The sequence below is a fragment of the Hevea brasiliensis genome, chromosome 3, assembly GCF_030052815.1.
Source record: "Hevea brasiliensis isolate MT/VB/25A 57/8 chromosome 3, ASM3005281v1, whole genome shotgun sequence".
NCBI classification, from domain to species: Eukaryota; Viridiplantae; Streptophyta; class Magnoliopsida; order Malpighiales; family Euphorbiaceae; genus Hevea; species Hevea brasiliensis.
In genome coordinates, this window is record NC_079495.1 from 5,805,440 (window position 1) to 5,828,771 (window position 23,332).

The 23,332-nt window shown below is 26.9% G+C and overlaps 1 protein-coding gene across 1 annotated transcript; it reads right to left on the reverse strand.

Annotated features, from left to right (window-relative positions):
• Window positions 1–15,400: 15,400 nt before the first annotated feature.
• LOC110647967 (E3 ubiquitin-protein ligase RHF2A) lies at window positions 15,401–20,084 on the reverse strand. The gene is made up of 9 exons (XM_021802030.2): window positions 19,794–20,084; window positions 18,925–19,065; window positions 18,737–18,783; window positions 17,693–17,755; window positions 17,493–17,601; window positions 16,992–17,383; window positions 16,768–16,872; window positions 16,298–16,662; window positions 15,401–15,786 (listed from the first exon to the last, which is right to left on the reverse strand). Exons 2-8 carry the CDS (start codon window positions 19,054–19,056, stop codon window positions 16,350–16,352), a joined length of 1,161 nt encoding a protein of 386 aa, XP_021657722.2. The 5' UTR covers window positions 19,057–19,065; window positions 19,794–20,084; the 3' UTR covers window positions 15,401–15,786; window positions 16,298–16,349.
• Window positions 20,085–23,332: the final 3,248 nt, after the last annotated feature.

The window sequence follows — 23,332 nt, forward strand, 5'->3', positions numbered from 1 at the left end:
TTTTGAAAAACATATTATTTTGTTCATATAATTTGGTTTCATTAGTTCTTTTGTCCCCTCTAATTTTTTTTATTTCCAAACTGTCATAACCCTCTTCTTTTATTTCTCTCTTACCCTTCTTTATTTATTTTTCTCCATATTTCTCCTCTTTTATACCCACACTCTTCTTTTCCTCATTTTCTCTCTACTTTTCATCTTTTGATATAAATTAATACAAGTCATATACATAAAATAGGTAATCAATTCTTCAAGATCTCAAGTAATGAAGGCGATGATCAAAGAAATTTATTTTTTAATAGAGAAACACAAAAATGATAACAAATGAATTAAATGAAAATATTTCAATAATTTATAAAAAAAAGGTAAATTCAAATTTTGTCTTTATACAATAAAATTTTTATTTTTTTAAAAATATATTTTTTAAAATATAAAAATTAACTAATTAATTTCACTTAAATAAAGATATTAAATAGCAGTATTTTTTATATTATAAGTCCTATACCCTAAACAATCCCTAGTTTCCTGGTCAAATCTTTCATTGTATTCCACGAGTTTCTGTAATTTATTTCTTGCGTGCATTAATAAATATTATTAAATCAATCATTAAAAAATAATTATCTTATATTCTTAGGTTAAGTTTGTTTTGCAAAAAATATTTAAAAAAGAATTATATTTTTTAATGTTCAAAACACTTAAAAATAATTAACAGAAACTTTTTTTTTATCAATAGGAAAATTAAATATATTTAGAGAAAGTAATTTTCTCTTTTTAAAAATTAAATTTTAATAATTTTATTAAAATGTAAAAATATTTATATATATATATATAATATAAAAACATAACATTAGTTTAATATTGTAACCAAACAATAAAAAATATATGAAAAATATTTTTTATATATAAATTATTTTTTGTGAAATAAATAAAATATTAATTTAATTTTTTGCTTCTTTTAAATTAAATAAATAAATCGTTTAAAATTTGATAGCTTGTAAAATACTATACCTTACAAAGGTTAATTACATCAATGAAGAAAAAAAAAATAGTAAAGAAACAAAAAATTAATAATACGGTATTTTTAAAAGAAAAAATAAATTATATAAGGAATTTTTTTCTGCTTTTTTTAGGTAATTATACAAATTTTACGTGCACAAACCATCTTTATTCTTTTTTTATTAAAAAAAAAAAAAAAACTCTTTCTAAGGTTTCATCATAATTTTAAATGATATATAAATTATAAATTGAATATTTTTCCATTTCTCCTTTTTTTTCAAATGGTCACAATCAATTTTTAATAATTAAAATTAAATAATTATTTGAAAATATTTATTTATAATGACAAGATTTTTAATCATATAATTATTTAGAAAAATTAACTATATTATTATAAAATAAATGAAGAATACATATTATAAAATTTTAAAAAGTGAAACATTTTTAACTATATTTTGTAATAATTTATTTTTTAATTATAAAAAATACGATTAATTTTTTTAATTATTTTTTTTATTATTAATAGATAAGCACGTCTTATAGATAGTTATATTCTTTTCTCATTATAAATGTGATTATATGTTATTCACTATATGAAAAATTATATAAATACATATGTATAATTAATTAATTAATTATTCTCACATAATTAATGACTAAAATCTATAAATTCACCAAGACAACCAACCAATATTAACAAAAGATTTTGGTCCATTGAGATTAGCTAGCTTTACATTAATTGTTGAATTAATTTATTATGCTTTTGCTTAACAAAAGTTAAGTGCTTTGATGAAAGATTATGAGAAATTATTATTAAGTGAAAAGTCACCTTTAAAATTTTAGAAAAATTCTTATTTATATTCAATTCATTATGAATTTAAAATATATTATTTTTATTTATTTTATTTGAATTTTATATAATGATTAAGAGAATGATTAAATAATTTTATTTTTATAAAAATATATTAATAATTGATTAAATTATTCTTTATCTCACTCAAAAAATTATATAAATATTTATTATATTAAATAAAAATAAAAGATAAAATTAAAAAATATAGATAATACTCTTTAATTTTCTAAATATAGCAAATAATTTTAGATAAAAGAAAATTTTAAATATAATAATTAAAAATGGATAATGATAATATTATGTGCAATGAAATTCACATATTTATATAGTAAAATTATTTTATTGTATATCTTTCCATATCAATATTCATGCTACTTTTTTATCATTATATTAGAATTATAATATAATAAAAGAATAAAGATATAACAATTTTATTTGTGACATATAAAAATAAAATATCAATATATTTATATCACCTTTTAGTTTTGAGTTTAAAATATGCTAATTTTAATTCATAGTTTAATGTGTGGTCCATTATATAATTATAAGCCTTTAATTATTAATATTTAGTTAATTTCTTAATTATATATAATCACACGAGCCATGTACAATACAATACACGTGTTATAATTACTAATAAAATATAAATATTTTATCAATTATAGAATTATATTATGAAAATTGATCATTAATTAGTGATAAATTTAGAAAAAAAAATTATGAGATAAATATATAAATATATATATAATATTATAAAAATATCCTTATAATTATATTTAAAGTCTATTATCTTAAAAATATCATGAATTACAATATTGTTAATATTATAAATATATTTATTTACTTAAGTAATGAAATTTCTTTAATTTAATAGTGTTTTTGTTTATTATTTAATTATAAATTTAATTTTAATTTTGTTAAAAAAAGATGAAAATAATAATAATAATAATAATAATAATAATAATAATAATAATAATAATTAATTCTTTAAGAGTCAATTCAATGATATAGATATTAATTTTTTAAATAAAAATATAAGTTAATTAATTTTTCATTATAAAAATATATTCTTCACTAAAAAAGAGGATTCAATTTTTAAATTTAACTTATAAAAGTACATATACATATAAAATAATTATTTTAAAAAATATGAGTCAATTAACCTATCATTTATATTAATACATATGCCAATTCCATTAATCTTATTTAGGAGTTTTTTTTAAGAGATAAATATTAACTAATCTCTAAATGTTTTTTTTTTTTAAACTTTAAAATAGATATTAAAAAAAATAAAATTTTTTAATGATCAATATTGTTGATAAAAATTATGAATTGTGAGAAAATGCAACATAATTATAAATAAAAGGTGGATAAAGTTGATATAGCATTAATAAATAATATAACTTAATCATTATAAGTTTGATTTTATATGAAAATTAATTTAACAATAGTTAAGTTCAATATTTAAATTTAAATTTATATATTCATTATATATACTTTAATTTATGTCCTATTTGATAATAACTTTTAAGATAACATTTAATACTTTGATTTTAGTCAAAAAATTATCTCTCTTAGATATATTATTTGACAGTGTAGTGTTTATATTAGTATTTAAAAATTGGTAGAGTATTTTGATAAAAGTCAACAAGATAATAACACTATTTTTACATTTAATAATCAATATAATAGTTATTTTTATCGAATACTTCTGATTTAAATCACTATATAAACAACCAATAACTAATAATTAATATCTAACAATTAATAGTTACTAAAATAGCTAACAATTATAATAGTTAATATTGTCGAACATGAATTTAATAATTAAACTAGTAATCAAATGAATAAGTTGTTATAGCATTGATAATACTTACAAAATACACATATGTCGGGCAAATTATTAGGTGTGTATACACTTTTATTTATAAGATAGTAGGTTTCATCTTTCTAATATTATAGTGCAATTTAGGGGTGTCCAGTTTCAATTTGGTATGGAGTTTGCTTAGGAACCAGGCTGAACCAAAAGTTCAGTACAGTTTCAATTCAGTTTTTCATTATTTTTGTTCCGATTTGATATGATTCTTAGTTCTTTGATTTCGATTCAATTTGATTCTCAGTTCTTAAAATAATTTTATCTAATTATTTTTTTAAAAAATCCTATTTAAATAAATATTTAAATTTTAAATTAAATTATTAATACATAATATATCATATAATATATCTTTTAATTATTTCTAAATACATAATCCATAAGTGATATATAATATAATAGTATATTACATAATTATGAATATATATATATATATATATATATATATAAACACATATAAATTTGATTCTGTATGATTTCAGTTCGATTTTTAATAAAAAATTATAAGTAAATTAAAGTATCAAAATAACTTCAATTCAGTATAGTTCTTCAGTTTAGTTTGAAATTTCGAAAACCATGCACAACCCTAATGTAACTATTTTTATGTAAATACCCATTAGGGCAATGCATTGTATACTTTCTAATTTGCCATAGATGCCATCACATTTATTTAAGATTTGAATGATAATAAAAACATTAATAAATGAGAAGAGCATTAAATGGGAAGGTAAATAAATTAAAAAAAAAAAAAAAGAAGCCGAGAGGGAGAATCACATGCGTTTAAGGAGCGTGGGATATAAAGTGCTGCACCAAAGGTCTTGTGCTTGTCGGTGCATTATACTAACGCCACTGCCCATTGTCTCTTCGCTAAGGAATTCTTTTCTTTATTTTCCTAAAAAAAATTGTTTCATTCTCTACTGACTTTCCTTTATTAACGCCACTGCCCATTGTCTCGCGTTTTGATCCGTGAGAGTGTTGCCTTTAAGTATGGGTTTTAGCCAAAATAAAATAAATAAAAACTCCGAACGGCGACGTCTTGCCTGCCGGCAGATTAGTGGTCAATCTCAGCTGACGTCACCACCTCATGCCATGCCTAAAGTATTCAAATTGCTAAATAAAAATTATTAAATAAAAGTCTTATTCTCGTTTTGTTTGGCTGTCAATTTTGGTATGATACTCTTTATTTTCTATTTTTTTAAATCACTTTGATAGTACTATTTCACCAATTACATATTATATAAAAATTCATTTTATTAACTTAATAAAAAAAAAATCAAATTTCGTCTACTTTTATAATTGCACCAAAGTTTTTTTTTTAAATAATTACACTATAAATTATGGAATTATTAATAATAATGTAATTATATCTACTATAATATTAAGTGTTTATCGGTATATTAAAAATTTAAATTGTTAATAGAGACACAACTCTAATATCTTATAGTGTGACAATCCAAATATGATAAGTTAAAAAAATTTAGACAACATACTCACCAACTGAATTATCTCCATTTATTGTCAACACCTACCGTTAACTTTATCATTAGAAATTAATAAAATTACAATCTTAGTAATGCTTTTGTCTATTAAAAATTTATTAAAATGTCATGTTAGATTATAAATGAGGAGCCAGAGTGAAAATGCGAGAGTCTTATATCCAATGTGGCCTGTGAGTTGAGATTCATGAGTGGGTCGAGCATGCCCCATGAAATGGCCTTTAGATATGCTACATCAATTGTGGATTAAGTGTGTGAGTGACGTATATGAAAAAAAGAATTTTATTAAAATTATCATGATTTTAACATACGTTTATTTCTGTCACTGAACCGTTATGTGTCTAATATCTATGTAAAAAAAATGACAATTTAATTATACAATTAGTTAAAATTGAGAATGTAATTATTAAAAAAAATAAAATTGTAAAAATTTGTAAAGTTTAGATTTTTTTTTCTATTAAAAACAAGTATAAGAATAATAAATTATAATACCTCCTTTCGAAAAGATATTTCTTTCACCTTCCAGGCTCCCACATCGGTAATAGATATGCGTGTGTGCACAATTTATATGGGTTAATATGTTTTGATAAAATTGTTATGATTTTACTAAGGATTGTGTCCTGTCTTTGAACTACACATGTGTGCCTGCCTTTGAGAAAAAAAAAATTTTATTTATTTATTTATTTTTTTAATTTCCATGCAAGTTAGCTTTCTTTGCCCCTTAAAAATGATCTCATTATCTTTTAGCTTTAAAAACAATTTAGTGAATGAACACTTAGTCTCTACTTTTTATTTTCAAAACTTTTAAAAGTACATTTGAACATGTGATGAAACAAGCTCTTTAGGTTCTAATTAAGAAAAAGTTGCACTATAGGAATTCAACTAAATAAAATTATTTAGTCACCTCAAACAATTTAAAATTAAAAATGTTATAATGATTAATCTAAAAGCATGTGAAATCCATAATAGTCGTTGATATTGAATTTTTTATTATATATCAATGGATCTCACTTGCCACATAAGCTAATTCAAGTAGCAATAATTAAATAGACCAATTAAATCATTTTGATTCGATTTTTAGATCAATATAATTAATTAATCAAAATTAAACCAAATTTATTGTTTAAAACCTTTTATCTCACCTTGTAAAGTCATAATATTTCTTGCCATTCTGTCATTTTTACTCTTTCTTCTTCTCCTTCTTTTTCTTTAGCCAATTGCTTTGGTCTAGCCACTTCTTCTGGAGTCCATATATAGTCGTTATTCTTCAATCGCCAATATGGAGCTGCAAATCTTGTCCCTTTACCCCTGCCAAACTCATTTGCATGTGACACGATCTGTTTTACCCATTACATGGATCCATTCTCCATTGCAATCTGTCTTGGGTCTAGCTCTCTTGATGCTCTCTAGCACAAAATCAAGTCAAATATATCATTTTGGGGACCTAGGTTTCACTCATGGATGCACATTGTTAATTGACTATAGGTTTCAGTTTAATGGATTGTGGGTTGTTGAGTTGAAATTGTGAATTTGAAATTTGCGAATCTGAAAATTGAAAAAGTTTGTAAACTGAAATTGAATCTAAGAATTTGCAGGTTGTTATTGGTTTTGAATTTGGGCTGCAGTGTCCTCTTGATTTCTGAAACAACCCAGCACCCAGTGCCATAAGAATTGAAGAACTGAAGAACATTCTTTTTGAGGTTCTTCAATTCCTTAAATGAATCTTGTAATTTGTTCTACAATTCCCATTTCTCTTGTAGTCTATATATATATATATATATATATTTGGATGAAATGCTGTTGAATTTTATTGAAATTGTCACGATCCAACCTAGGGGTCGGACCGGCACTAGGACCTGGGCCAGCCTAAAGCCCTCGAGCCCCATTGTAAGCCTAACTATTCCTTAACCCAACTCTAAGGCCCATTTGGGCCCAATTTCAAGAATTCAACCAAACAAAGTCCGGCCATAAAATGGACATTTCAACAGAGAGTTTTTGACTCACCCGACCTGTAAACGCAATATATAATCAACTGGGGAGCTCAGCTTACCCTCCACATACTCAAATGTCATAAAAATAAATGGGAGCTCAGCTCCCTCATTTAGTCCATCAAACATGCATAAAATAATAAGTTTACAGGTTCAAAATGACAATTTATATTACAGACCCAAATCAAATAAATATTTCTAACACATGCGGAAATTCTAAGAGTGAACAGGTTTATACAAACATCAATAAATGACCTGCGAGGGAGAAAAACAGGTTAATCTCAACAATATCCTCCTGTGGCCTGAAAAAATATTGAACAGGAGTGAGCGTTTGACTCAGAGAGTAAAATATCAAATTTAACCATAATCTCTATAATTATCTATAGCTAATGCACCATGTAGAGTAAAATGCAACATTAGCAATATTTTCACATCATAACAGCAAAAAGGTAATTTGGAGCACTCACACACCCAGTAATGTCAAATCATAAATATATGGGAGCTGATCCCTTATATAGCTCTCTTTAATCCAACTTGTGCCAGCGAAGAACTCAAGCCGGACTTTCGCTTAATAAACCAAATCGGGGTCCTAGCGAAGAACTCAAGCCGTGTCTACCCTGAAGGACCGGGTCCCAGCGAAGATCTCAAGCGGTGTCTACCAGTCCTATCCATACATCACACGCACGCCAACGCACGCACACTGCTCCAAATTACTACAACAACATCCATGGCACTTTAACAGTTGTGAATGCAATATAAAACGTGCCTAGAGTTTAACTACATAGATATATACTTATAAGTGATGCATGGGCATGCTTGAACATATAATAATATCGAAATTACAATTAAAATTAATATTTTACTCACAGACTTGACAGCAGTCACTGTGACGGCTGGGTGGAGGAAGAAGGCTGTCCCGGCTCACCTTAAAATTTTATTATAATCATTTAATAAATTTGACTCAATACAAACTAAAAAAAAGACCAAATATGTCCTAAGTCGTGCCGAAAATCTGGCAGAGTCTCCTCTATACCTAAGACCTACCCAACTTGCAAATGGGTTTAAAACACACTTCTATATTCACCAACTATACACCCACAACTCAATAATATCACACAGCCCCTCCTAGGCCCATCCAAACAGTCATCAATCACAATATGTAAAATTATAGTTTCGTCCTTATAATTGACCCTCTTTGCAAAAACTATCCAAATAAACTCTAAAAATTCTAAAACTTTTCCCTGTGGTCCTTAGCAATATTACTAGGCTAATGCAAAAAGAATCATAATTTTCTGAGCTAACACGAATATTTTATGGATTTTTAATCCCATTTAAGCACTAGAAAATTACGAAAAAGTAAGGTTCGGTTTTACCTATGCCGATTCCGACTCCGGGGACGTACTCGGGACGTCTAACAATGGTGGGATAGCCAAAATCTCGATCTGATTCCAAGACTTTTTCGGTAGCTGGTCTGTCTGACCGAAAATTCACAGACCTGGAGAACTGTCGAATTTCTGCGAATTGAAGACACCTACACGAAGCCCACAACACGGGGGTTAGTACATAAATTTTAAGGAATTTTCTAAGCTCATTTAATGCTTGAAAAAACACTACGAAGTTCCGTGGGACCCACCGAAAAATAGTGTAGGAAAATTTTGAAATTTATATTGCCGCGAAACTCTCGACGAGTGGAGCGCTCTGGGCTAAAACTTCCTGTGGGGTTCACGGTTTGCGAGAAATCTAGCCCAAAAATCAAAATAGGCTAAAATTTTCCAGACAAAAATTGGACAAACCGCTCTATGGATTTTGGTGATCTAGGTGTCTATGGAAAGCTCTCGAGGTGTAGATGTTGTTTGACACAAGACCCGGCTCAATCGGTGGCCAGATCGGCCGGATTTCGGCCCGGCGCGCTACACGTCGTGTGATTTCGCGCGTGTTTTCTCGACGTTCCAGCGACAGCCAGCAATGGGGGAAGGCAGGGGTGGTGCGCCGGCGAGGTGGGGAGGGCTGGGTGGCAGCGGCGCTGCTTGGGGAGGAGGGAGGAGAGAGAAAACGGGAGAGAGAGGAAGGAGGGTCGGGACGCGCAGGGAAGAGAAGAAGAAGAAAAGAAATGCCGGTCCGATTCGATCGATCTGATCCAGTCCAATTCGATTCGATTCGGCCGGTTCGATTCAGGATACAAAATTTTAAATTTTTACTCTGTCTTGGGATAAAAAACGAGGCCCAAATATTCTAAAAAACTCAGAAAAATTCGTAGACTCCAAATATATTTTTAGTTTTGCCACGTGATCTTTAAATTAATTTTTAAAAATCATCAAAGTTTTATATTTTCGAGAAATCAAACCCGATTTTGAAAATCCGAAAAATTTCAAATAATTTACTAAAATTTAAATAAAATTAAAATATTAATATTACTCACAAAATAATAAATTTAAAAATTTAGGGTGTTACAGAAATTTTGTTTATTTCTTAATGGGTTGTTCATCTAGACTTGTTTGGTTGTTGTGATTTGTTCTTCAATTCCCAGTTCTATTTTAATCTGTTTTGGGGATTTCTTTGCTTGAAATTTTGTTGAACTTTCTTGAAATTATTTTGTTAATTACTTGATGTTTAATTTTTGAAGGAAAAGAAAAAGAAGAAGAAAGAGTGAAGAAGAAGAGAGAAGAAGTGAGAATAAAAATGAGAGGAGGGCAGAAGTTTTGTGATTTTGCAGGGTGAGAAAAAAATTTTTTAACAAAAAAAATTTAATTTAATTTTGATTAATTATTTAAACAAAATTGAAAACCGAATCAAAATAATTAAATTGATTTAGTTCGATTATTATTACTAGGGGTGAGTATTGGGTTCAAATCGAATCGAACCGAATTAAATCATGAAAATTGAATTACATATTTTAGAAATCGAACTGAACAGAAATGAATAAAAAAAACTGAATCGAATTGAATCGCTCTATTTCGGTTCGATTGGTTCAAATAGATTGATTTTATTTTTTATTATTTTTTTTAAATTAGACTTAATTTTTAAGTTATTTGATCTAATTTTGACCTTGATTAGAACCTAATAACCATTAATCAATGAAATTAAACAATTTATATATATATAATTATATATAATCATAAATTTATTATAAAAATAAATCAATTCAAAAATCAGTAAAACTATTTGGTTTGGTTCAGTTTAACTGATTTTTTTCTCTTCAAAATTGAACCAAATAGAAATAACTAAAATTTTTATAATATAAAATCGAATCGAACCGAACTAAATTATTTTAAAAACTAAACCAAATTACTGAATTAAGATGGTTCAGTTCGATTTATTCGATTTAAATTGAATAATGCTCACCTAATTATTACTTGGATTAGCTTTGTGATAAATGGGACCATTGATATGTATTAAAAAAATTTAGATGGAGTGTGACATAGGACACTCTCTCTTGACCCAATTTAAAAGTTTGATAAAAATTTAATGCATTTTGAAATTTTGACCAATGATGCCAAAAATAAAATATTGGCCAATGTTAACATCTATAATAATAATAACAGATTTTATTTATATCATATTTTCTTTCATCTATGTTGTAACACCAAACATATAAAATTTGAGATTTGAATAGAAAAGAGAAAAAATAATTAATAATAACAGAAAAGAGGAAAGTGTGTTCAAATTTCTAACCTAATATTCCTTGAACTAAATTTTCGTGTTTTAGGTATTTTTGCAATGAATAATTAATTAATACATATTTAGAATTTTTAGAAAAAAAAATCATTTATAAGAAAATAATTTAATTTAATTCTCATTCAATCATATTATTTTCAACATAAATTTTTTTAAATTAAAAAAATTAAATTCTTTCAACCATTAGCTAATTTTTTTAAAATTAAAAATTTATAAAAAAATTAATTAATTAAATTAAATTTTTATAAAATTCTAAATGGAAGTAAAGGAAAAAGATTGTTATTCTTCCAACTTATAGTTGGGGTTAAAGGTCTTTGGCCTTAAAGTCAATGGGACCATTTAAGTTTCCATTCATTTTCATGTTTATTCTTAGATAAAGATGTTAGTGATAATTATGAGGAGTAAATTTAATTATTTGTAATTTTTTCCCAACTTATTTTTCAAGTTATAATTAATGGTGCTAATTAACATACAAATAGACTTCAAAGTCAACTTCAAAACCAACTTTATTAGCTACGTCCTTTTATTATTATTATTATTTTTTAATATTTTTTTATTATTTTCATGGAGTTAGCTTATTATTATTATTATTATTATTATTATTATTATTATTATTATTATTTAGCTTTAAAAACAATTTAGAACACTTAATATATATCCTTTATTTTTATTTTCAAAAATTTTAAAAATACCTTTGAAAATGTGATGAGATGGAAATAATTGCATTATTCAAATTCGAGTCTTACTCCCCAATCCCTTATTAAAAAAAAATTACATTATTATAATATATTTATTCAACTAAATATCATTTGGTGACCTCAATTAATTTAAAATTAAAAATGTAACCATAACATAATATAATACATTAATAATTAATCTAAAAGCATATGAAATCCGTAATAATCAATAATTATGTTATTACATACTTTTTCTTTTATAAACATTATTTTAATTGAAATCTCAAAAAATAAAATAACTACTAATAATAACAAATTTTATCTATTAAAATTGTCATGATTTTAACAGCAATCTATTCTTATTACTAACCCGTGTATGCATGTGTTCTATTTATTGATAAAAAAATAAACAAATTTTATTTATACCATATTTTTCGTTCATCTATATTGTAACACCAACATATAAAATTTGAGATTTGAGTTCACTTTTTAAGTAGCTAGGAAGAAAAATAATTATTAAATCATAACGAAATCCAATTTTCTTGTTATAGATATTTTTTTTAATGAATAATTAATTGATAAAATTATATAATGAAATGGTCTTTACAAATTTAGAATTTAATTTCCTTTCATTAAAGGAAAGAGATTGTTATTCTTCCAACTTATACTAAGGGTTAATTAAGGTCTTTGGTCCCAAAGTCAATGGGACCATTTAAGTTTTCATTCATTTTCAATGTTAGTGACAAATTAATATGAGTGGCCACCAAAATTTAAATTTAATTATTTGTAATTTTTGCTCGACTTATTTTCGAGGTTAGAATGTTGCTAAGAATTAAATATATACACTTTGAAATCTTCAAAGTCCATAATTTTTTTAAAAAATATAGAGAGAGGACAATATATACCCTTTATTAAAGTTATGATAATTTTATTAAGACATGTTCTTAGCCGAAAAAGATATCCTACCCGATAAGCTCACTAAATACCTCTTTAGTCCTGTCCACAGGGCCCAAGCCTACCACGATTCCACTTGCGCAGACTCTGGGTTCGTCAGGCCCACTCTTAGCGCAGAGCTATTTTTTACGCAGGGATGAGACTCGAACCCGAGACCGCACGGACCGTTGCGAGGCTCTGATACCACTTAGCCGAAAAGGATATTCTGCCCGATAAGCTCACCAAATACCTCTTTATATAATAATAATAATAATTAAATAGAATAATAAAATAATTTTATAAAATAATAAATTCTATCTAAAATATTAAATTTATAATTGCCCTTGAAAATTTTTTTTAAAGCTTTATATAATTGCTTTATTATCAATAACATCAAAGATTTTTCTTTTTTAATATATGTAATTAAAGAGTAATATACAAGTGATTTTCATTTGATTTTGCAATCAAGTTTACAATTTTCATTATAGAAAATGCTCTTTCTATACTTGTAGTTACAATAGATAATATCAAAGCCAATTTTACAAGTAAGTAAATCAATTGATACACCAAATTTTATTCGTTTAGACTAGCTTTTGCGTGATATCACTAATTTTCTTAATTTATCTTATAAAATTGAATTTATTAACATAAAAATAGAAAGTAAAAACAAAAAACCCAATTGGTAGAGAATGAGAGAAAAAAAAAATTAAAATAAGAGAGAGAGAGAGAGGGAAACAAAAGTGTTAATCTGTAAATATGAGAAAGAGAAGACAAAAGTTAGAAAATGAAGAGTAGAGTCAATTGATACGCTTAATTTGAAAAAAAAAATATATATATATATATATATATATATATATATATATATATATATATATATATATATATATATTTTGTATTAAATTATTCATATGAACCAACTAAAACAATTTTTCTACCTAACTAAAATTTTAAAATATTATTGTATTTGATAAATTTTGATTTATTAAATACTTTAATTTTAAAATAAATAATAAAACCTAGAAAAGTTAAAACTTATCTACGCAGTCACTTTTTTTTTCTCTCTAATTCTTTTTTTTTTAATTTTTATTTTTTCTCATATTCACATAATCATAATTTTTTTTTCTCTCGTTACTCTTTTTAATTCTCCTCTCGTTTTCTATTGATTGGTTTTGTCTTAATAAAACTAATGGATAAATTTAATTTCATAATTTAAATTTTTATTTTTTTTTATTTTACAATTCATATTTTATTATTCTATTGATAGTCAATAATTAAGTTTTTGTAATTACTCATGTATATTTTAATTATAAGTAAGCTTTATTTATATAATTTTATAATCAATTAGCAAATTGGTGTCTTTTTTTTTCTTCAACAAGAAATCAAGTTAAAGAATCACATGTAAAGTAAATAAAATAATTTAATCTAATTTTATATTTTTTTAATATTTTATTTTATACAATTTAGAATAATAAAATTTATTATCCTTATTATTTCACCATTGACATTATTATATGCAAAATCTAATGTATTCATTCTTTTTATTTTCTTGTAAAATTAACGTTGATGTTATCGATTATAATTATAAGTGTTAATTTTTATATCTCTTATTTATACTATTTGGTAACATAATATTTATAATAGTATTTAAAAATTGAGAGAATAATTTATGAAAAAATTTTTCTTCTAATATTTAGAGATTGAGAGAGCATTTTGACCTCTTTCAATTTTTAAATGATATTACTATTTTTATATTTAATAGCTAATATAATAATTATTTTTACCAGACACTTCTGCTTTAAACTATAATATAAATAGTTAATCACTAATAGTTAATAATTTATAAAACAGCTGACAGTTACCAAAATAGCTAATATTGCCAAACAAGACTTTAATAGCTAATTTAATAATTATTTTTATATAATACTCGTGCTTTAAATTATTATATAAACAACTAACTACTAGTAAATCAACTGACATTTATTAAAAGAGTTGATAATTACAACAACAGCTAATATTACAAAATAGATAATATTATTAAACAGACCTTAGAATGAAAAAGAAATATATCTAAAAATAATCATTTTAAAGCAAATATAAATAATGTGCTTTAATAAAATCAATGAAAAAACGCTTCTCATATTTCTCTTTTTATAGATTCTTAGTTATCATTGCAACCAGCTCAGCTACTTGTCCATAATCTTTTCTTGCATCTCATTCATCTTTAACGAGGATTGAAATAAAAACAATGCATTAGAACTTTCAAAAACTCTTCTCAACAACACTAATCTCTCAATACCCTATTCATGTTTCCCTTTAATCTCTTCCTTGGAACCAAAATCAAAGACATGCACGAGGATCTCAGTAATGTGAATGTAGGAACTGAATCAAACCCAGAAACAAAAATTGTCGCTTGATGCAGCTCTAATCAAATATTAGCCACAAAGAGGAGGTCCAAGCTCACCGTGAAAGAATAATCAGAAGAAGAATCTAATGCAATAATGCAAAAATAAGAGAGAATCAAATCATGATTCACAAACCCATTTGAAAACAAAAGAAAAATTAATTTAATCAAAGTTTAATTTGAGTAAAAAAGGAAAATTATTGTAAAGAGAAGGACGAGACGAGAAAAGATCAAAGAATATTGAAGGCGGAGAAGACAACTGACAGAACTGGAAAAGAAGAACAAAAACAAGAAAAAGAAGGGTGTTATTAATGAGAATGGAGGCTGAATTATAGAAAAGAAGCATTCCACCGAACATGGTGTAATTTTATTAGCTACAAATTCATTCCTACTTGAGAAATTGCTTCATACAAAATATTCTGCCATGTCAAAGACCATAAAATAAAAGTAAAGAGGCAGGATGAAATGGATAGCATACTCTTTCCCACAACCCAAGATTTGCATTGCAAGATTGGAATAACCATGCATATTGATATTGCCACCTTATAAAAGCCATTCAGTCTCAGAAGACTTCTCGTGTTCCAATCAGTTTTGATACAAGATCAGATATATTACTATTCAAATCGTGCCACAATCAAACCATCGACATTCCATACATTAGTTCAAATATATGTTTTGAGCAGATGTCTCTTTTTTTTTTTTTTTTTTTTTTTTTTTTTTTGAATTAATTTTTCCACCTAGGAAACAAATCTGGGTGTCATAAACAAATTTACATAGATAACATCATGAATCAGTCTACCTCTCTTATTCAGTTTCAGGCGAATGATCACCTCCTGGCCTGTAATACGAAGTATCTTTTCCTCAGCATGTCATATTTGGAGAAAAGCAGTTTACAACCTGAAAATCCAAACCTAACTCATATTAGATGTCAATCTCCTGCAAAGGATCAGATTATGCAAAACAGACTTCCAACACTATGAAACACCAGAATGTTTATTAGCTTAAGGGGGCTTATAAAAGTTCTCAGCAATATCAAGTATGCGCTTATATCTATATCTATATATACATTATCAAGTATGCGTGTCATCTCAAAGATTCTTTATAATAAATGAACAGGATTGCAAACCAAATTAGTCCAATAATATTTGCTGCATTCAATGACATCGTGGAACAGGAAATATCAACATAACAACAGCCTAAAACATTGAGAGCATCAAAATGGCTATTCATTTTGGGAAATTGGATATTTGCATCTATGTCGTAAGTCAAATATACTTTCTATAAATATTCAACTCGGCAAACCTTATAATTGCAGATATTGACAGGTTCCTAATAATTGAACTTAGTGGTAGAACAAGAAAAGAAAAATCCAAATATGGTGGCACTAACAAGTAATATCATCACGCACCTTCAAAGATGAAATGCTGAGGATAGATACCCTGAAACAATCATTAACAACTTTAAGTAGAAGCTGAGCTTGCAGCATAAGAAGCCGGTGTATCGCTTTCATTTAAAGAGCTCTGTCTGCGAGTGTCAATATTATTCCGGTTGCTCCTTTCGGCAACTGAATAATCAGTTGGACGAGTTGGTATAGAGACTTGGTTACCTCTACTGCTATCTCTGGTTTCAAGGCGCTCCATCATACGAGATACACTTGCAATTCCAGCATTCACTTCTCTCTGGACTTCAGAACCAAGAGCCGACATCGAACTGTTACGAGAGAACAACCTCTCCTTCCACCCTCTTGTACTTCTTGAAATAGACTCTTTGTATCTAAATAAAGTTTTTAAAAATAAATTAAATATACTGAAAATGAAAAATATATCAGATGTACAACATAGCAAACACTAGAAAAAATGGCTATTTTGTAAACTACACCTCATTGACACTGCATTAAGTCTAGATTTTAAAGACTCTGAAAATGACTGAAATTCTGATGGTCCTCCTCTGTCTTGATTAGGTGATGAAGAATGGCTAGCAGCACTTCCATAAAAACAAATTGAAAAAAAAAAGGGATAAAATATTAATGCATGAACACATATAAACTTGAAGACACAAAAAGATCAATGATAAAGCAAGTACAAAATGAAAATAATGAATACCGATTATTAAAGGACATTCCTTGACGATTTGTAGGCATGATGGTAGATCCAGATGCAGATGAACTATGGTCCGTTACAGCAAAAGGAAATTGTACAGTTTGTTGTGGCAATTCATCTTCATGAAATGCAATTGGAGCCGATGGACTAGCAACAGCAGCTGTAGCTGGTTCATTTCCCCCTCCTACCTGAGTCATTGAGGAAGAAACATGACCAGAAGATGGTGCACCAGGATGAGTAGAAAATACCAAGAAGTGTGGACGACCATGGGAAGATTGCCTATTTCTTTGGCTTTCCCTCCTACCAAAGTGGTGGGTCCTTCCCATAGCAGCTGCAGCAGCCAAGTGCTGGATTATACGCTCTTCAAGATCAGAATCACTTGCACCAACTGGTACCTGCATTATAATGCAAAAAAAGATATATCCACTTTATCTGGTGGATACTGCTTGCAATGTGTTCTATAACCAAATAATAACAACAATCAAGCAATGATAGAAAATATACATGTTGTAATTCAAAATCCCCAAGTGTAGGATGACGAAATATAGCGGCATTTCTAGGTGTAGCAGCTCTGATTTTCCTCTCCCGTTCTACTGCCTCCAGCAATTCTTGACTGCCACAGTTTGTGCATTAGATAATTCATTAGATGTAAAATAAATAAATTCACAAAACAAGTATGAAAAAAAATAACAACCAAAACAAACCTTGTGGGATCCTTCAGACTGATAGCTTGCAAACACATGGGGCACTGAGAGCTTCTCTGGCACCTACAAGTCAAAACCTCATGTAAAATGTCAAAATTTTCTTTTCTCTTTTCTTCTCCATGCCACTTTTACACCTCAATGATCCACACTGAACGCTGACAACTATTCCTTTATGAAAGGCTATGATTGATATAAAGGAAAAAGAGGACCAAATACTTCATATAAATTTACAAATTAAAACAGATAACACTCACTCAGACAGGGTATGAAAACAAATCAAGTGGCTAAGACCATTCAGTTTGAAATCATACTTCAGTTGAGTTGCGGGGAAAAAAAATCTATTGATATATTTACACATGACTATTGATGCTAGAAAAACAGGTCAAACACTGACAAAAGAAAGCCCCAACTATTAATTGTTTTTGTAGATAACAAACAAGAGAGTGTTAATAAAGGAATTTTCACAAAGAAGCCCTGGTTAAAACAATTGGGGTGTGACTATTCATAGAAATCTTTACAAAATACCATACCAATCAAAAAGGAAAAAAAAGAAACTGCACATATAATATAAAACCAATGGATGAGATGGAAAACAATAGCAGGATGATCAGAAACACCCTTATGGCCTTATAACAGAGAACAAACTATACACCATAATATTGCTTGCACCAGGAGTAAAACATACGATATGGTGATGTCAAAATTAAATTTCTCCCACGATCCATGCCAAGCAACAACAGTATGTCTTTGTTGTTTCAAATGTCAATTTTTCCCCAATCACAAATAAGTCCTCTACCCTTCCTCCCTCTAAATCAACCCTACTGAGTTCCATGGGCTAAACAGTTAAACTAATCAATTTCTAAGGATAAAAGAAAAACAAAAACACAAAAATGAAATGATGCATCATTTTTGTCCTCGCCCCCCTAATTTCTAACCTCAATATAAGTGAGGTTAATATTGGAGAACACAAAATAGTAAATTTTGCAGAAATGATAACTGTCCAAATGGGAAAAGGGAGAGAATTGATAATGTATTATACAACACCATTCAAGGATGCATTGGAGGTGATACTCGTGCTTGCAATTAGTCACCTGCAAGGCACAAGAGAGAATATTTTTAACCATGAAACATGCACAAAATATAAGCAGATGAAAGTGAAAAATAGAAATCCATGTGTACATGTGGATGAGAAAAAAAGGGGGATTACAACATATGAACAGCAGAATTCATACCGTTGAAGGATTACTTTCGCAAAATTCCTCAAGGCAAATACTGCAAGCGTCTTCACACGAATCCTGAATTCCTCCTTCCACAAAAGCTGCAACTGATGTCATATGAGTTTCAGGTTTCTTGACCTCCTCCATCTCCGGAACCTTTGAAACACCATAATCCTCGTTAAGTTCAAAATGAGCAAAACTTAAAATATATATATATTATTGCTTAACTGAAGCAACAAACACTTTCAGTTCACATTGCTCATGAAATTCAGCATTTTTAAGCCAACCAAAAAAACAAAATAAAGTAAAAGGCATTACAACCCCAAGCAGTCCATAAAGGTTAATTCATTAAACTGATGAGCATTCACATACGTCTGACAGCCCCAATGATGTGGAAAATTAAGTAAATAAATATATTTTCTCACCAAAATAAGACCAAACTAAAAAAATACGGGCTAGTGCTGGTGGTTGGCTACAATATCCTGCTCCACCTAGAGCTTAACCTTATATTACACCCCATTTGTCAAACTCAAATGAAGCTGAATGAATAATTTAGTACCAAAAGAATATTAAACATCCAGGAAGTTAAGGCAAATTACTTCCCTTTACAAACTGATAAGAGAATCGCAAGCGGAATATTTTAATTCCGTTTGAAACACAAATAAAAATAACCATTCCATCAGTTACAGGTATAAAATGTTTCCAACAAAATTTAGCTGGAATTATGGACATACAAATGAAACCCAGATGAGAAACTAATTAATTTTATCAAATAAAATAAATTGCCCCATCAAAAGCACAGAGATTTTACAACAGAAAGGGGAGCAACAAAAATTTCAAGATAGTTCAACAGCGAAAAGAGAGAAGAAAAACATGAGATTTACCTCCACAGAGAAATTGGAAAAGCTCCAGATAATGGGTGAAGAAAGAAACTCAAACAATGCCCATGAAATGTTTGAAAGATCAAATCTTTTTGAGTTATCCCTTTGGAAGGGAAATGGTGCTAGTCCTAGAGAACCATGGAAACCCTAGAAGTGAGGGAAGCCCCTGGGGATGATAAATGGAAACGAGAAGAGAGAGAGAAAAGACGAGGCTATTTATTGGTTGGCTATGTTTGTCCGTTTGTTTGTTGGTTGCTTCTCCTTTTTTCTCTTTTCTATGAAACAATCCTCCACCACCACTACAATAGCATCAGGCTGTTTTCTTTTCCCCTCCGTTCTTTAAATAATTTTATCTTATCCTTTGTCTTACGAATATTCTTTAATCATTTAATCCATATATTTTTTTATATTTTTTTATTTATACATCACTTTTTTATTTTATTAATTTTTTATTAATATTCAAAAATTATAAATCTTTTACAGTCATTTCTTTCAATATTATTTTAAGTCTCTATTTCTCTTCCGATTATTTCAAAAATTAGATAATATTAAAACATATTAATCGATGATATTTCTTTTTATTTTGAAAGTGCACTATATGTATTAATTAATCTAATCTTATACATTATCGTATTATTAGACATTTATATTAAAATTTGTATCTCTATTAGTTAGATGCTTAACATCATAGTTGGCCTAACATTAGTTCTATATAATTTACCTTTCACTTTGCTGGGATCCTAACAATGTTGTAACATATCTGTCAGACTCTTCTATTTCTTCCATCATAAGTTGATCTTATAAGTTACATATTATGTATTATTTCATTTTTTTATATTATAAAACTTGAAAAATACTTAAAATGGTTATATTTTGGGCACTAAAATTTCATTCAATTTAATATTATTTTCATTCTTTCTTTTTCGAGAGTTAAACTTGTAATTCATATATTCTGCCTTACTTCTACGTGTCTTACCTTTAAGAATCTTTTCTTACTGCTCTAATTTTTAGTTAACTTATTTATTAGTTTTATTTACTAAAGAAATATTATTTTAAAAACATTTTCCATAATTAAAAGATTTTTTTTTATTTCATAATTTCATTTGCCTCCCATTATTTTGGAGTCTAAAAATGGGGAATCAATTCAAGAAATGAAAACATATACATAGCGAGTGGAGTGGGGTGACAAATTAATTAAAGGTACATGAATTGGTTGGTGAACTGAAATGGTTGAGAGCTACTCATAATGTATGAATAAAGTAAAAGAAAAGACAGGTGATGGGTTTGGTCAATAAAAGTTGGAGCTTTGATGGGTCCTATCTTCCTTTTATCAATTATGCCTTTCTAAACCACAAATGACATGAGGCCAAGTCCTTGACAATTACCTGCAGCAGCCCCATAAAACTTGGAATTTTGATCATTTATCAAGTGGACCATATTCAACAAATGGCAGACATGGAATGCTACACAAACCCTGAAACCCATCTGTGTTCTCCTGCTAAAAAGAAATATGTGTTCTCCTGAAAACCCATATTTAAGTTGATGATCAAGTCTTGAAACAATAAGGGAAATCAAGCATGATTGGCAATTATATATGTTGATTTGTTGTATAGTATGATATAATTTATAACATAATACATAGTGAAAAGAGGATAAATTGTTAGATTGTTTATTTGTATTTTAATGTGGATTAACAATAATTAATTATTAGGTTCATTGACAGATTAAATAATGATATCAAATAATAAGTTTATTAATTGACAATATTTAAATGGATTGAGTCATGTGATTTGACAAGTCTGTAATGAATCAGACTGTTCATAAGTCCACTAAGAAAGAGGCTCGAACTCTCAGTCCTATATATATATATATATATATATATATATATATTCTGATAACCCCATTTAATATCAAATAGAATTCAGATAGAATTTGAATGTTGTGAATATTTGGAGTTATGAACCTACCCTTTTGTTTTCGTTCTTAATTATTCATAGAAAATTATGGATACAAGCATATTTTCAGGTACACATATTCTCTAATTATGTAATCTATAATGATTTAATTTATATTTATAACACAAATCTCTATCAAATCTGCTTACAAATTTGGTTGGTTAGCAATAGTTTGTTGTAGGTAAGTAAGCTATCTTCCTAAGATGAGATAAGATAGATATAATAAGCAAAAGTAAAGGTGTTATTGTTGTATGTCAATTCAGTGGCATTATAATTATTTTTATATTATAAGGTATTGAGTTCAAATCATAATCGAAGTCATTTATATTAATATATATATATATTTTTTTTATACAAAAAATTCTTATCAATTAACAAGTAAATTAAAATTAAATTCTCTTTTTAGCATGTCTAATGATTCATGTTACATCTAAACTGTATATATATAAAAACTTAGGGTTGGCTATCCCCTGATCCGAATTGAAATCAGCGATTTTTATTATAAAGTTTTGAGAATTATAATCGGATGATAAGTCTTTTTTTTATTCTTGTTTTATTTTGATTTTAATTTAATTTAATAATTAAAATTAGTTTTTTAAATAAATATAATTTTATTTCACACTAAATCAAATTGAATTAGTCTTTTAATTTAATTTAAAATTAATTTTAATTAATTTAATTTTTATTTTAAATTAAATTAATTTAATTTTAAATTGTTATCAAAGTGTGACCACCTCCATGGAATTGGAAAACTATTTATTGGGTGCAGGCCATAGAAGCTGACATTTGACCAGTGAGGAGCAAGTTGTTTGCAATTTGATAAAGTGACAGAATTATCAAAATTTTAAAACAAATTATTATTAGAAAAATTATCACTTTAAATATATTAATTAAAAATAATATATTAAAATTAATTTTCAATTAATTTAACATTTTTTAATTATAAAAAGCTTAAAAATAATTAAATAATATTTAAATTTTTTTAAATAATATTTAAAATGATGTTTCTAAAAGAAATGTGAAATTAGAATTATTCAAAAACTGGAAATATTCCATTTGCCAAAAATTGGTTGCCGGCTCACCATTTTTAAAACTGGAATGAAATTAAAAACAAAAAAACAATGACCAATTTTCGATTATTATAAATTATGTACTTATAAATTAATTAGATAAAGTATTTTAATATATATTTTTATTTAAATTTAAAAATTTAATTATAAATATTATTTAATATTATTTTTAATTATTTTAATAATAAATATGTTTATAAGTTATTTTTTATTAAATATATTAATTATTTATCAGTCACTTATAAATATTTTAACTAAATATATAACTATTTAAAATTTTAAATACTTATAATTTTAAATTAGCTTATAAATACTATATGCTTATAAGCTAACTTTTATAAGTTAAATCAAATATTTTCTTAAATTCATAATTTAAGATATAAATAAATAAATTTTACTTATTTTTTAGTATGAAAGATCCTTAGATGTTCTAATATTCTTTAACGTCTTCTGTTATTTTTTTTAATAAACATTTTAATAATATTGAAATTATCTTTAAAAATTTAAAATCATTTGA